Source organism: Hibiscus syriacus, unplaced genomic scaffold, assembly GCF_006381635.1.
Source record: "Hibiscus syriacus cultivar Baekdansim isolate YM2019G1 unplaced genomic scaffold, ASM638163v2 tig00005465_pilon, whole genome shotgun sequence".
NCBI lineage: Eukaryota > Viridiplantae > Streptophyta > Magnoliopsida > Malvales > Malvaceae > Hibiscus > Hibiscus syriacus.
Genome location: NW_024062059.1, coordinates 741141 through 756994, shown reverse-complemented (window position 1 = coordinate 756994; position 15854 = coordinate 741141). Strand labels below are relative to the sequence as shown.

The window sequence follows — 15854 nt, the reverse complement described above, 5'->3', positions numbered from 1 at the left end:
CCTACCTTGCCTTTGTATTTATACATTCATTTCTAACTGTTTTGCTGCAAAAATAGCTAATGAAACCCTGATTTCCTGATCCACAAATTTATCCTACCAATATTAACACCTACACATTTAGTGGATTTTTTTAAAATAGTAAAATGAATACCAGTTTAGATTCGTCAAATGTTTGAATAATGCAATTGGAAAAAAATTCTTCAATAGTGCAGTTGAACAATTATTTGCTTAAGTAGGGTGATTGTTACAGTGATTACTATAGGTCTCCAGGAGCACAAAACGACCTATGGAGCACTTGGCGACCTATGGAGTAGCAAAAACGAGGGAAGAGAGAAGAGTTGTTGCAATAGAGGAGGTTTTGTCGCAAGGAGCACTTGACGACTAATGAGATTACTGTAGCAAGCACCCAAGTTCAAGAAATAATTTGAGTAGAGCCTTATATGGGGAATTTTTTTTTCCAACGCCCTACATGGGCGAGAAAACCGTTTAGATTATTCAAATTCATATTTATTATAAACAAAGGTAAAACAAATTCATGGATAGGGATGGAGTTTGCTTGTTCTTCACTTATTTGGTTTATTTCCGATGTTCCAAGTTATATTTCGAACTTGGTTAGATGCAATAAGTAGCTAATGTCGTAATTCAATATTTAACGTAATATTTACCGTAACTGTGGAATAAAGAGAGTAATATTTAACGTAATTATGGGATAAAACTATGTGCATAGTTAATCATTTTCTATAGTCAAATATATCTTCTAAAATTACGTACATAATTAAAAATTATGGGATGAAGAGAGTAATATTTAACGTAATTCAATTTTTTTTTATTTTACATCGATTCAAAAATTATTAAATATCATTATAACTTTTACAATGATAAAACTGTAATCTATAATCACATAACAAGTCTCCTAAAGTTTATCTATATATTCATAATTTCTAAATTTAAAGTTAAAGATGGGATTAATATCAAAATAAGCGCTCAAACTATACACATTTTTTCAAATAGGTGCTTAAATTAATTTTCGTCACATCCATATGCCTAACGTTACAAACATTACCCATTTAGGTGTCTGGACCAATAACGGTGTTAATTTTACAGTTAAATGACATGTGTCATAACCTGCTAATTTTAAACATTTTATTTAAAATTAAAAAAAAAAGTAAATTTGTATTTTTTTAAAAACAGAAAACACAAATTTTAAAATAAACCCAAAATTTTGAAAACCTTTATTTCAACACCTAAACCCACATTGACTGCCACCTTTTATCGTCGACGAAGCTCCACCCGACCTCCCCTCAACGACCAAACCCCCCCATTAAATCGTGACCGATTGACAATCAATCGATGACAAATCAATATTTTAAACCGCTCGAACCCTAAGACTAAAATCGTAATTCCACACGATTTCGAAGACCAATCGTCGAAAAATACGATGGCGTATAAGGAGTATGACAGAGACTACATCAATCGCATTGATCATAACCGGAAAGGGCATCAACAGCAAATTAAGGTTATGATTTAAGATTTTGAGGTTATTTTATAATATAAGAAAAGTTAGTGTTTTTTTATAAATATCATAATATTTTTAATATTTTATTTAAAAAATAATTGGGTAAAGTATAGTAATGGTCACTGAACTTTTCTAAAGCTTTCATTTAGGTCCCTCGACTTTTAAAACTTGCAATACAGTCCTCTAACATTTAGTTTGTTTGCAATATGGTCCCCAATAGTTAGTCCATTTGCAATATGGTCCCCCGACGTAACTGTTGGGGGACCATATTGCAAACGGATTAAATGTTGAGGAACTGTATTGCAAGTTTTAAAAGTTGGGGACCTGAATTTCTAGGGAGAGACGCACCATTGCATTGCGGGGAATTGAAGGTCGTGGTCCGATTTTACTTAACTCTCTATTTTCTACTCATATAATATAACTTTTTTCCCCTTTTTGCTTGTTTAATCTCGAGTTATGTACGTTTCTTTTGCTTATGTTTTCTTTGATATATATGTGTTATTTAGGTTTAGTTTTAGGCATGAGATGAATGTGGGATGTAAGAGATGCATACGAGATGGCTTTTGTTCTTCGAGTGGTTTTGGGGTTTGGATAGTTTTTGAAGATAAAAATGCTGCTGGGAATGCATCGCTTACACCCACTAGGTAATTTGCTTTTTTAAAATTACTGCAGATAACTCATTTCTCTGTCCCCAATGGCACTAATTGGAGTAAACTTGAGGAGGTTGCCAATTGTTACATGGTAAATAGTCTCTGGTTTGTTATGTTAATCATTGGGTGATAAAAATAAAAAGGGTAAATGTGTTGGACTGAAAAGGTTGGTGATTTGTAAGGAAGGAAATGCATGGCAGGAGAGTTGTCGTTTTTATGAAGGGAATCACAAAGCAAGATGCTTGACTTGACTACTGCTGTCTTTTTTTCTTTTTTTAAAACGAAAGAAGATACTTTGCAGAAGGATTCATTTTTCATCCCTTTTTTCTCAATCTGCCGGTGATTCTCCTCAGCCCTGCATTTCCACCTTATATCTCTTTTTATCAAACAAAGACGAAATACATTATAATCAAAACAGGTTCGAGGAAGAAATTATCAACAAAAACGCAAACAACCAATGCCTAAAAAACATTTCTTTGGTACTAATAAATTTGTCCTTTTTATATTATTTTGTTGTTGTCTTCTCAGTTTCAGGGTTGACATTTTTATATTTTTAAGGGTAAAGTATAGTAATAGTCACTGAAATTTTCTAAAGCTTTCATTTAGGTCCCCAATTTTTAAAACTTGCAATATAATCCCCTAACATTTAGTCCGTTTGCAAAATGATCCCTAACGTAACTGTTAGGAGACCATATTGCAAATGGACTAAATATTAGGAGACTGTATTGCAAGTTTTAAAAGTTGAGGGACCTAAATTAAACTTTACAAAAGTTCAATGACCATTACTATACTTTACCCAAAATAAATTTCAAAATCACCAAATTATAACACATATTACTTAACAATAAAATTAAAGCCTTTGACAGCCTAAGCACCTAAACGGATAACAGTTGTAAATTAGATACTAAAATTAATTTATGCACCTATTTGAAAAAGCGGTATAGTATACATTCGAACTTAGGTTCTAACGTCATCCATAGCTTATATATGATATTTGAGGCTTTTGGGGCCTTAATGGTACATGCAGATATGATAGGCAAGGACCCAATATGTGTTTCCAATAGAGGAACGTGGAACGACCACCACAATGTCCTGCAACAAAATAAATTATCTGCAGCATTGTTTGCATGATCTATTTTCTCAACAAGAATCCAACTGCTTCACATGCATTGAAAGCTATTAATATTCTTCATTGCCATTTTCAAAATAAAATACATCAATATGTAGTGAAATCATCAGAAAAGCTGCAAAACATCAATATGTGGTGAAATCATCAGAAAAGCTGCAAAAACCAGGTTGTGCTTTGCATGTATCGTTTATCGAAGCACAACCTTGACATTTCCACCAGGCTCGGCCTTGGCCGAGAGAACAAAAGGCAATCAAGATTTAGGGGTACTTATACAGAAACAAAAGCAGTTGTTATGTTACACATCTTAGTAGATGCTGCAGATAATGCCGCCCATGTTCAGAGAAACTAGTCCAAAATGTTTGCCCACTCCAGGTTTGAGTGTCACCTTCAGCTAAGATGTCAGAACAAAGTTGCAACTCACCTTGCATTTTCATCCAAGTTATTCACAGCGTCACACAGTGCATGTACAATCATTTTCTTCACCTGTTATAAACGGCAGATATAAAGGAGATACATTCAAAAAATTAAGAAGATCAAGTAATTGTAAATTCAAGATTTAAAAGCACAAACCATAGAACTTTTTTATGACATGCTAAACTCCTAACTACATGCTTAACATTCAACCTTACTCAAACTCAAATAATCACAACGGATGAAACAAATTGAATCAAGTCCAAATATCCAATTTAAGCAACAACTATCAACAAATATCGCAGATGGTGAAAAAAATCAGGCAGAAGCCAAATCATTAGTGGAAAGAGTTTGCAAGGTTATGAATGTCATGTAATTCAGAGTGTATTGTGCTGCAGTGACGGCTCTGCCAGCATTCATTGATAACTGGGGCAGGCAACTAATGTTTGCTCTCATAGCTTAAGTAGCACTGATCCATGATTATGTTAGGGATATATACAAACTGGACAGGATATAATATTCAAATATCAGCTAGAAAACTGTTCTCCAAAGAACAAGATAACAGTAAAGCTAGCCATTTGCCCTCCTGCTAGAGGGGCTAACAGAAATCAGAGAGAAACCATAGCTTCAACTTTTCAATACCGAGGAACTATGCAACATACCTCCAATTTATCCTCTTGGGTCCTATGTTCATGAGGAAGCACACGAAATTCTTCAGTCAAGCGAACACACTCACCAACATTTTCAGGTGAAACAAAATCAAGAGCAACCTTTATGCATGACTGTCATAAACAGATAAAAAGATAAGAGCATCAAAGAGATAAGCATATGCATGGAACCATCAGTACAGGAAATAAACTCTTGCAAGGTTGCTAACAGAATGAACCTTACAGCACTATTAGTTCAGTAGATATTGCATTTATGACTGAAAAGAAAAGAGATCTCTTGGTGAGCAATTAAGGTTGTTAGCACAATGTGTGACCAAACACAAAATCTATCAAGGATATCAGAAATGTCCCAATATTTGCTTCCTTGTTGCTATGACAAACCATTGACATCTTGAATCTACAGACAAGTAAAACCAATTAAAGAGCAAGATTCATAAGTCTTTTTCCAATCACTATGACAACAGTTACTATTCTTTGCACCAAGGGGAAGAATTGCATTCCCACATTTGGTTCACAAAAAAGACTTACTAGATAATAACTCATTACCAATAATAGCATTTTTTTATTAAAATGGTGAGAATGTCATTTACTCCAAATTCTACGGTATCACAATTTCCACCAATTTGGACAAAAATACCCCTAAAATATTGAATTCTTTTCATATGAACCATTCTCAATTCTTATTCTTCGTACTTTACTCAAAATTATAAATATAATAATAATATAGAATGAGTTTGATTTATTAAAATACTAATAAATTTGAGTAATTAAAATTATTTTATATTTTTAAATATTTAATATATTAAGGATAAATTACAAATTTGATGACTAAACTTTACTCTCTCTCTTATTTCACTCATTATGCTTTAAATCTTTTCAATTTCCTCATTGAACTTAATACAATGTGCTTTAAATTTGCTAGCCAATTGTTTCTTCAATTCTCCGATTTCAGCCATATCAATTCTGGTAAAAGCAATGTCATCTACATAAAAAATTAGGATAACCATCTTTCCACCAAGATCTCTTTTGACAAACCTGGTGTCGTTTGCTTGACATTGTTTGTAACCATCCTTTTTTTATAAAAGTTGAAGGTCTCATTAAAAATTCTCTTCGTATTCGTCCACATAGTAACATGTATGTTAACGAACATTAGAAGAAAGAAAAGAGTACCTCATATTTCATTAAATAAAACACACAATACATATGAAAACACAAAATACCCTCAAACGGGGATAACACCATTACAAAAAACCATAACCACCTAAAACTCTCGCCTCTTCGACCACAAAAATCCAAAGACAATCACACTATACCTTAAGATATACCTCCAGCAAAAGAAAACAACCCAGCACTTAATGACATAACATACAAAAAAACAACCACTGCAACCATAAAAAGAAAAAACCCACCTCTGAAGGGAACTCCACAAAATACCATCACGATCCAAAATCAGCAAAAAAAAAATCAGCTCCTAAAGATATCTTCAATGGAACAAAACCACACTTCTTTCCCATCAATCAATTGTGTCCTTGCAACTTAATTCATAACTTTTTTCTTTTGCTTGCATTTCTTCACCACACGATTTTTTCTTAATTTCCCAGGGAAAAAGGGAACTGTTGGGGTATCTTCCTTTACTTGTATTGCGTCACCGGATAAACCATTAAAAGTAATTAGACCCATCATAAGAACATCTTCCGAGGCCCTGGAGCTAACTCTATCAGAATGGTCAACTGATTTATTAACTAGATGCTCCACGATATTTAATTTTGATTGATCCAAAGCCTTCATTGAATGAAACCCTGAATCTAAACAAGGGGAAGGAGACATTCCTGACCTAACTCTGGCTGACCCACTTTTAATAAGATCATCCTCATCAAATTTTTTACTCAAATTCTCATCACTTTTGGCACTCATCATGAGTAAAACCTTTTCTATGTTGGCAACTTCAATTGCAACATCTTCGACGAGGCAATTTAAACCTGAGGAGAACACCGACGATCCTAACAGAGAATTCTCCGACAATGCCCCAAGAGAACAAATCAGATCTAATGAATTATCGACTTCCTCAGGGATCCAAGACTTTGGTTTGAAAGAAGACTCAACTTCAAGAACCATGATTTTAAAAAAATTAACACCAATCTTCAAACCCAACGACTCATAAATTCTCACTTGAGCCTTTGTGAGAATTCAAATTTTTGCCCGAAGCAAAAGATGAAGGAAATTGAGAGCTTTCATCAATTGCTAATAATTTGCCCCACCTAGCTGCAATGTTCTTGAAAGTACCCCAATTCCAAGCGTGAAAAGGAATTCCTTCGCAAACTACCCACACTCGACGGCACTCCACCACTAGATTCTCTGACCAAGCTTCAACTCTGGAAAACCACTCTGCAAGAGTCTCTGATTGTTCAGTCTTCACCCTTCTCAACGTAACAGAGTCCACAAATATCATTAGAACAACATTCCCAACAGCTCTCATTAATGAGAAACCAATGAGTCCTTTGGTGAATCGTTCAAACCAATTTGTAACCATCCTTAATAACTACTTTGGTGAATCGTTCAAACCAGGCCCTTATAGACTATTTAAGGTCATAAAATGAATTTTTCAGCTAGCATCTTTTTGCCATCCACTTGTTTTTCCATTCCTAGAGGGAATTGCGTGTAAACCTTTTTATGCCTAATTGATGCGGTTTCCAGCTTTTTAATTGCCAAAGACAACAATATCCTTATTCAATTTAGCTTCGTCATTGGTGCAAATGTTTCCCAAGAGTCTATCCAAGTTTACATCCTTTAGCTACCAACCTTGCCTTGAATTTCTCCACACTCCCATCAACATTGTTTTTTTCAATAGAAACCCACTTGCAGCCCACTAATTTTTTTTCGTTGTGGTAACTTAGCTTTGGTCTAAGTCTTATCAACAACTTTCTCCACCTAGGATCTTTCATAGCCTCCTCCACTGTTTTTGGAATATAAATATTATCCACCTTTGTAGTAAATGCTCAGAAAGAAGGCTTCAAGTTCCCCTATGAAACAAACCGTTGGATTGGATGGTTTGCACATTTCGTCACACCTTTCCTTCGAGCAATAGGCAGATTAATATATCAATAAAATAAACACAATTTTCGTCTTGAAATAATTCCTTACCATGTGATCAATTACCTTTCGAACCCTTACGAATAGTAGGACAGAGGTTAAGTTCTCAGCAAATTCCAGGATGTAGAGGGGTCTTAGAAATGAGTTTTTCCTCTTATTGTAGACACTATGTTCTTTTCTCTCAAGTTGTAGGGTTCTGGATTTCTGACGAGTTTTAAGTGGACTGAAACATGGTTGTAAAATGGATGAAAGTGCAGGTGAGGGCAGCTGCAACATAAGTGCTGGTACGGGTGCAGCAGGCGAAAGAAGCTATGATGCTCATTCGGGTGAAGGTCAGCAGGTGATATAGGTTGTAGCACGATGAAGAAAGATGCTGAACATAATCAAGGAACTACAGATAAGACTTAGAGTAATACTAAACGACATGGCTATTATCTGCACCAAGGATAAGTAATACTAAACACGGCTTTTATCAGCACCAAGGTACCTAATCGAGAGAAGTGCTCAAATAAGCATACAGCATCACAAAATAGAGTAATGTGAAAAAGAAGGAACCACTTCAGAATTTTGATTGTTTAAATTTACAAACTGCATCTTTAGGCCATTGATTTTAGGATGATGTAGCAGAACTTATTTCCTTCTTAAAACTGCAAAAGCATATACTAAATATATCTAGTTTGGTATTATTTAGTTCATATTGATCAAAAGAATTTCACATGCCTTTCAATCATGTAATATATCTAGTTTTGTAATATTTAGTTCATATCTAAACCCTGAAACCTTTTCCTTTAATAGGATTCAAAAGAATTTCACATGCCTAGATTTTTATTTTTGAAAAGTCACATGCCTTAACATATCTAGTTCATATTGATCAAGACATTAGCTACACAAGCAAAATAATACTGATGTTGAGACCACCACCAGAGATAAATATCTCTTTCAAGCAAAAGCATTGCAGAAAATACAAGTAACTCGTGTTACCTTAATGTTCCGCACTTGATGAGGACAACCTGCAGGTATGAAAACAGCTTCCCCAAGTCTCTGAACAAAGGTCCATGGTTCAATTCCTGTGTGACAGCATTTCAGATAACCATAACCAAAGACTGATGTTTTCTATCACTGGTCCAATAATATTTATCATACATTTTAACATACCACATTCCTTCTTAAGCTTTTCTTTATGCTCCATAGTCAGAAAAAAGGACTGGTCATGTATAGGATGAAAAACCTATATCACCAAGAGAGAGTAAATCGTATAATATAAATAACTAGTCAGAGGCAAAAAGTAAGAAAAAACTGCCTATAATGCAGTAAAATTTATAGAACGTAAATGAACTAGTAAGAAACGGTCTAAAACCACAGCCTCTCCATAAAATCCCTTTAGATTCTGTTCTTCACCCAGCTCAATGCACAGCACATGAGAGGCAGGACTTAATAATTCTCCAGTCTAAGAATTGACTGCCTAAAACAATTAATACATGAAAGTTTATAGCATATAAATATGCTAATAACAAATTGTGTAAATTTAAGGGGCCTCTCTGCAAATCCCCAATTTCTCCAAATTGTAAATGTCGTGGCTTTATATTCAATGGCATTTCTAGTAGACACAAACACTAAGTAAAGATCCATTTCTAGTAGACACAGTCACCAAGTATAGATCCATTTTTTCAATGTTCTCAAGGAACCATAAAAGGTGCATGATGCATCTTAAATAGAAAATGTTATCCATCTTTTCGACACAGCTTTAAGTTTAGTGAATTTCAACAAAAAAAATGAAATGGAATACACGAAGCTCATTTAGGAGGTCCACTCGATAGAAAGTATTGCAACTCCCTTACAATATATTATATTTAATAAAATTTTCAAGCACAAAATATAACGTAGAAAAGGTACCTGTGATACTGGCTGACAATGGACATATCTAAACTCCCTAAAATGCCTTTTAAGGTAATCCTGCAGCTTAGGACCATCTTGTCTACGGAATATGTCCCAGACAGCACCTCCCTCAACAGCTTCCCCCTCTTCAATCTTATTTCCAGAAGTTTCAGATGATCTGCCGTTATCCTGGCATTCTTTAACTATATTTGTCTTCCCACTCTCCTTCATTTCAAATTCCCTCACCAAATTATTGCCACTCTGACTAGGATAACCATCTTGACCTTGTTCAAAGTAAACTTCACCTTCTTGAAAACCAACTCTATCACTAGACTGCTTGGTGCATGCAGAGAAGTCTGAAGACCCATCACTAGGCTTATTCTGTTTATTCTTTGAACTTATTCCATAAAGTTCCAGCTGGTCCTGCACATGGTGCTTCTGTTTTGACTTGGTGATTGAAGCCAGTTGTTTTTCCGTAAGCTTCACGTCAGCAATGTGTGTTAAAACATTCACCTAAAAAAGAAATTTTAATACAAATAAACATGCATTAGGAACTAGCTAATGAAAAAATTATTAGAGTTTGTCTGATATTCACAGCACAGGTGGAGAAGCAAATAGAGCCACAGCAAGAGCCCAACTGACAGGCTTCAATCTGCTTCAATGGCAACATAAGCTCATTTTTTCACATCTCATGAAGAGAGGTGCGAAAATAAAAAGCACCTGATCTCCTGAAACAAACGCAGACACAATAAAACTAAAGCATCCAAACCCAAATACTTATTTTTCTCATTATTAGGGAAAGTGGATATTTGAACATGAGAGATTCATTGTCAAGAGACGTGCCTCAGCCCAACCAAAAAATGAGGATATATTGGTACATTTAGACACAACAACTGAGCTATGTTTGCAGAAAGTAGCAGCACCTCGTAAAAAGAAAAGTAGAAATAAGACTAAATACCCACACCACACACAATTAATTAATTCATCTGATACTGGAGTTACAACTTATAATATCCAAAAGTTTACCAACTAGTTTTTGCAGTCAACTTCGTCAATGTCATGCCCTTGCACAACCCACAACAAACACCAAGGCAAAGACAAAGGCCACATACCATGTGATGAAAAAGGAAAAGGGAAAAGTTAAGGAGCTATGCAAATGCACAAACAACTAGAATAAATGCAGAATCGTTGTCAGAAGATATGCCCGTTCGGATTATGTCCTTGAAAGGCATAGAAGGAACAGGAATTTTCTCCAAAAAAAGCATCAAGGATGAACAAGGACAGGATATAATCAAACCACAAAACTGAAAGAACAATCTGTAATTCAAAGCAGTAAGTTTTCCATTTTGAATACCTAATGATTACTTAGGACCATGAAAATAAACCAAAAGACATCTGTGCATTGAAAGATAACATTCAAAAACAACTTTTATTATCTATTTTATCTGTTCAACTTTAAATGATTCCACAAACACCAGCTTTACTGGCACTGCTCAACGTGACTTGTAAAATTCTGGTATGAATGTGCATGTATAGATACTTGTACAGGAAAAGGAAACAGCATGAAGTTACAAGTTTGACACCCAACTTAAATCCAATTTGCCAATGATTATACAGATATATCATAAAAAAAGGAAGGCACAAAAAGAATGTCCCCACCAGCTACACAAGCTAATTAAAATTCTTACTCCAGCCAAATAAATTATCAACTACTTGTTGGCATTAAATTGTCATTAAAAAAAGGATAAAATTAAGACCATACCGCATCAGACATATCACAATGTAGCCTGGTTACAGAGTCACCACGCCCCAGCTCTTGAGCAACTCCATATGCAATATATGACTTTGGTCCCATATCCGGCTTTATAGAATGCTCTGGCAACTTGGTAGCAACATTAAGAAGACCACTTTTAGGATGAGTATATTCTTTAAAAGGCAAACAACAAAGAAACTCAACATGATGACGTGGAAGGAGCTTCTCAAATTCATTAGATGGAGGCCAATCTTTTAGCTTCAGTATCTTAGGCCATAATTCTCCATGAAAACAACCATCTTTGTACCCTTTAAAGAATTGGTGAATGTTGACTTCTACCTACATTTCACCAACAATGCTGGTTATAGAACAAAGTTAATCCAGCCAACAAGTAATTGAAAAAAGACAGGCATACTTTGCTAGTTTGCTGCATAAGCTAAAAAATTAGAGGAACACAAGATACTAAAATGACCATGATAATATAAAAGTAATAAAATATAAACATGGACATATTTTCCATTATCCTTGCTTCAAGTTACAAAAGAGATTGAAATGTGAACATGTTTGTATTCTACAGGATACCAAATTCTAAAGGATTGGAACTTGGAAGTCACAAGGAAAACAATTATTTCTCAAACATGACAATGGAAGCAACACATTTTATAATAAAATATCATTTGACAGCTGCATGCTTTGCAGCATATGCTAATAATAAGAACTGGTATAGTTGATAACCAAACTGACCTCAGACCAATCCAAGCAATCAAGTGCCTTAACTTCCAACTGTTGTTCGTAATTAGTATTCGTAATCTGACGAAAAGCACGCCACATAACCATTGGCTCCCAGCTCAAGCCAGATGCATTCTCAAGTACATTGCTGACAATAACAGGTTCACCATTAGCCCAATGTCTTTGGAAATGTTCCAACTCTCCTCTCTGAATATCTTTAGCTTCTGGACAATATAAATAGTTGTCACTGGTATCTTCACGAGAAGCCGCTTTCCTTAAATTATTATTGCCAATGTTAACTTCACCCTTTGAACTGTAACAAGGGCATTTTTGGTTAGAAAATTGGAGACCAAGATGAAGATTGAGATCTTTGGCTATTTCCTCGGCCTTTTCTGTTAACTGAACCAGAGCATGTTCTGTAAATATACACCTTAACTCTAAAAGGCCATTACCACACCCACCCAAATCCTTTGGGGGGCAAGGAATGCTACCATTTGCATTTGCCTTCCACCCAGAGGTTGCAGCATTCTTTTGTTGGGAGTTACTTTCCACATGGGATTCATCTGGGCAATTCAACACTTTGCCTTCAGACCGGTTTCCGTGCAAGTAATCAAAACCCTTATCCTCATATGCTATAAATTCTTCCTTTTTTCCTCCCTGCAAATATCCATCACGTATCTCACAGCAACACATAAGGCACAGATCATAGTTACAATCAGGACAGCTTCTGTGAAAGTCGACAATCGATGTTCTGCAGTTATTACTGTAAAAAAAAATTGGAATCAGGAGCTTGATTAATATGATTTTCAACAAAATCACCCCCATTTAATTTCACCATCATAACAATAAAAATTAGAACCTACCAATATACACGTTCATCATTACAACAAACTGCCTGCATAAGCTGCATTTGTTCTGGGAGCACCCCTATTCATCCAGAAAATAAGTGTTAAAACTGAATTATTATTTATTTGCAAGAAAAAATTTGTAATATCATTCCCCAAGCATACTAAGATAACAAGAAGTTTATAGTGCTGGTTGCTGGTTCAGTACCCTGATAGTAAGGGATCAAGAAATAACATTTTGAGAAAAGAGGTTGGTACAGATGATTCTTAATAAACGAACCAGAATACTGCACAAATTAAGGTGAAAACTGATATTGTAATTAAAAGATTTTCATATAATGCTCTGATTTACTAAATACAGGAGAACAGGTTTAATAGGGTTCAAGAGCCTAAGTGGCATAACGATAAAAATCAAGAATGGCAAAAATAAAAGAGCTTCACATGTCCACAAGAAACCAACTCATAAAGTTTGTAACAACAAATTCAATCAGCATAGCATCTGGAATTTTCTTTTTCAAGTTTTTTCCATATAAGAAACATAATTAGTGAGTTCCAAATAAAACAGAGATCTATGTTCAGTTTCTAGATCAACAAGAGAAGAATTTCTACATTAATTTTAGGACCCTTTTCCTTACAGACTTCACACAAAAGCATGTTCACACCGAGATGCACATACCTCGAATTTTTGCCTCAATGACCACTTCTTTCATTTGTTCTTGAATAATGTGCTTAACGTATGGAAGAAGTTTCTGAAGCAAGTATCTAGAGTACAGAATTTTTTCATCATGACTGAACTCCACATTTATACTTTCTTCCAATCTCTACAAATCATCAAGTTCACAATATCATAAATCACGTATGAGATTATATGTGCAATCATGCATCAAAAGGAGAAGCAAAGCCATGAAGTTCAGTACTCACTTTAACAGGGCCACTCATGCGCATGCATGCCTTGCAATTGCAATTATCGCGACAAACTGGGCAGGCATCAGCAATTTCTTCCTCAGACATCTTGGGATACCTTCCCAGAAAAACAAATACACGGTGAGTTAGATGGGAAACAACAAAATATTCACATATAATTAAGATGACAACAATTAGAGAGAGAAATACAAAAAAAATGTGGGTAATTTGTAATTGCGTGCAATACCAAACAGAAGCAAAGCATGTACATTATGGTAGAAACCAATACTGATAAAAGAGAGTCAAAAACATATATTGCTAGCAACATGAAAATACTAAATAATTCAGGAAAAGCAGTAGATTCTATGGGAAGAATAGATATAGTTAACACTCCAATACGAATACCAATTGGTTAAGCAAGGGATGCAATATCGTTTCCGTTTGCAAAGCATACATCTCACAACCCTTCCCTTATCATTCCTCTGGCATTGATGGCACATTGACGATTCTCCTTCACCCCCCTGTTGAAAGAAGAAGAAAAATCGAACACGTTGACACCTGAATCCTTAATGTAAAGAAAACGAAAAAGACATCATAAAAACAACAAAATAGTTTATTTTTTAACCTTCCCCGTCTTTCTCTTTGTTTGCAGCACAGGCTCTTCTTTCTTGGGAACTCTTGAGGCCCTACGCGGATATCTTGCATCACTGTTTGTTCCCAAAGACTCGTCTGATTTTTCCAAAGTTTTCCCATTGCCTACAACTTCATCCAACTTCTTTCCATCCTTCTTCCGCCCACTTCGACCTCTCTTCTTTCCATCAGCTACCCCTAAATTGCCACTTTGCTCTTCTTTACCTTCCTCTTTTACATCTTTCCCTTCACTGCCTTCACAGTCAGAACTTTGGTTCCTTGCCCTGCCCCTTCTTGCTCTCTTCTTTTGGGGCACCCCATTCTCTCCACTTTCATTGTGATCATCTTCTTGTTGTTCAGAACGAACGACTTTCCTCTTTTTCCTGCCCCTTCGTCTGCGCTTTTTTTCCACAAGTTCTTCATCTTCATATAGAATCTCAGCATAACTAACCCTCTTAGAAACTGCTCTGAGTCTATTCTTCAAATCATCCCCACTGTTTCCTTTCCCATTAGCAGCAGTAGCCAAATAAACTTCTTCTTTTGTACTATATCCATCTTCTCCGTTTGCTATCTCTAGATTATCAGCAGGAGTCGTTCTTTCCTCCAATTTCTCCCCACTTTTTCCCTCTTCGACAACCTCCATCTCGCCCTTCCTTGAAGGGCCTGCCGCTCCCTTCTTTCGACCCCTCTTCTTAGGCTTATTCAAAGCATCCCCTTCTATACCCATCTTCCCGTCTCCTTCAATTCCCTTTTCCTTTTCCATCACGACTTCCCCTGTTTCCTCTCCACCGACATCTCTATTTTCCACACCTAGTCCCTCCTCTCTCACTTCAGCTCGCTCCTCCGCAGAACCGCAGTTTTCTTCACTCCTCATATCTTCACCGTCGCTTTGCCAACACTCCTTAGAAGAGTACAAGTACTCCCTCTACAATCTAAACTAAGTAGTAGAACAAGACAAAGCCTAGTTTCTTTGGCCTGGGGTGGGAGTTTATAAATAAGTCGGTAATATGGTAAAAGTATAAGTTCCCTTGTTCGGTTTTTTTCTTTTTTGGAACAAAAAAAATTAAAGAGAAGGATACCGAGTATAGAATGAGAAGGAAATAGCTTAAAAACCGGCGCCGTTGATTTCCCGCCCCAGGAATATGGATTAGGGTTTGGTTTTAGGGTTTAAAATCTTAAAATATCAAAAACGGTGGAAATTTTAGGAGGGAAATCAAAGACGTCCCGTCCCCTGTGTCTCTTCCTTCGCGCAGTGTTGGAGAAATAAAAAAATAGGAAAACCAATCAAATCAGCTGCAAATTTGAACCGCAGCTTATTATTTCTTTCTCATCACTCTTACATATGCAATTTTACCTAAAAATTACCCTAACAATTAAATATTACTTGTGAGTTACTTTTTCTTCAAATATTATTGATTTAGTATTCTTTCTAACAAAACGTGGATCATAAAGCGTACATTTGCAGTGTTTTATCTGAGCTAGCACCATGGTATAAAAGCACGAATTATAATTTGTGTCTTTGTAGGGTTTTATCTGAGCTAGCGCCATGGTGGTAAAGCGCAGATCATGAAGTGCGCCTTTACTATAAATCATACACGTGACGGAAGGCACGAATTATGCATTTAAATCATAATTGTCCTGCCTTAAATACCGCC

General features: G+C 35.7%; 1 protein-coding gene across 1 annotated transcript; it reads right to left on the bottom strand.

The window, feature by feature from the left end:
- Window positions 1–3089: 3089 nt before the first annotated feature.
- On the bottom strand, window positions 3090–14422 carry LOC120199683 (lysine-specific demethylase JMJ25-like; the record flags this gene model as incomplete). Its single annotated transcript, XM_039200701.1, has 13 exons — window positions 3090–3258; window positions 3717–3778; window positions 4369–4488; window positions 8446–8531; window positions 8620–8692; window positions 9358–9852; window positions 11102–11431; window positions 11837–12584; window positions 12685–12748; window positions 13343–13487; window positions 13588–13687; window positions 13975–14090; window positions 14195–14422. Coding segments are annotated over 13 exons (2736 nt in total), but the record flags the coding sequence as incomplete, so codon positions are not given.
- Window positions 14423–15854: the final 1432 nt, after the last annotated feature.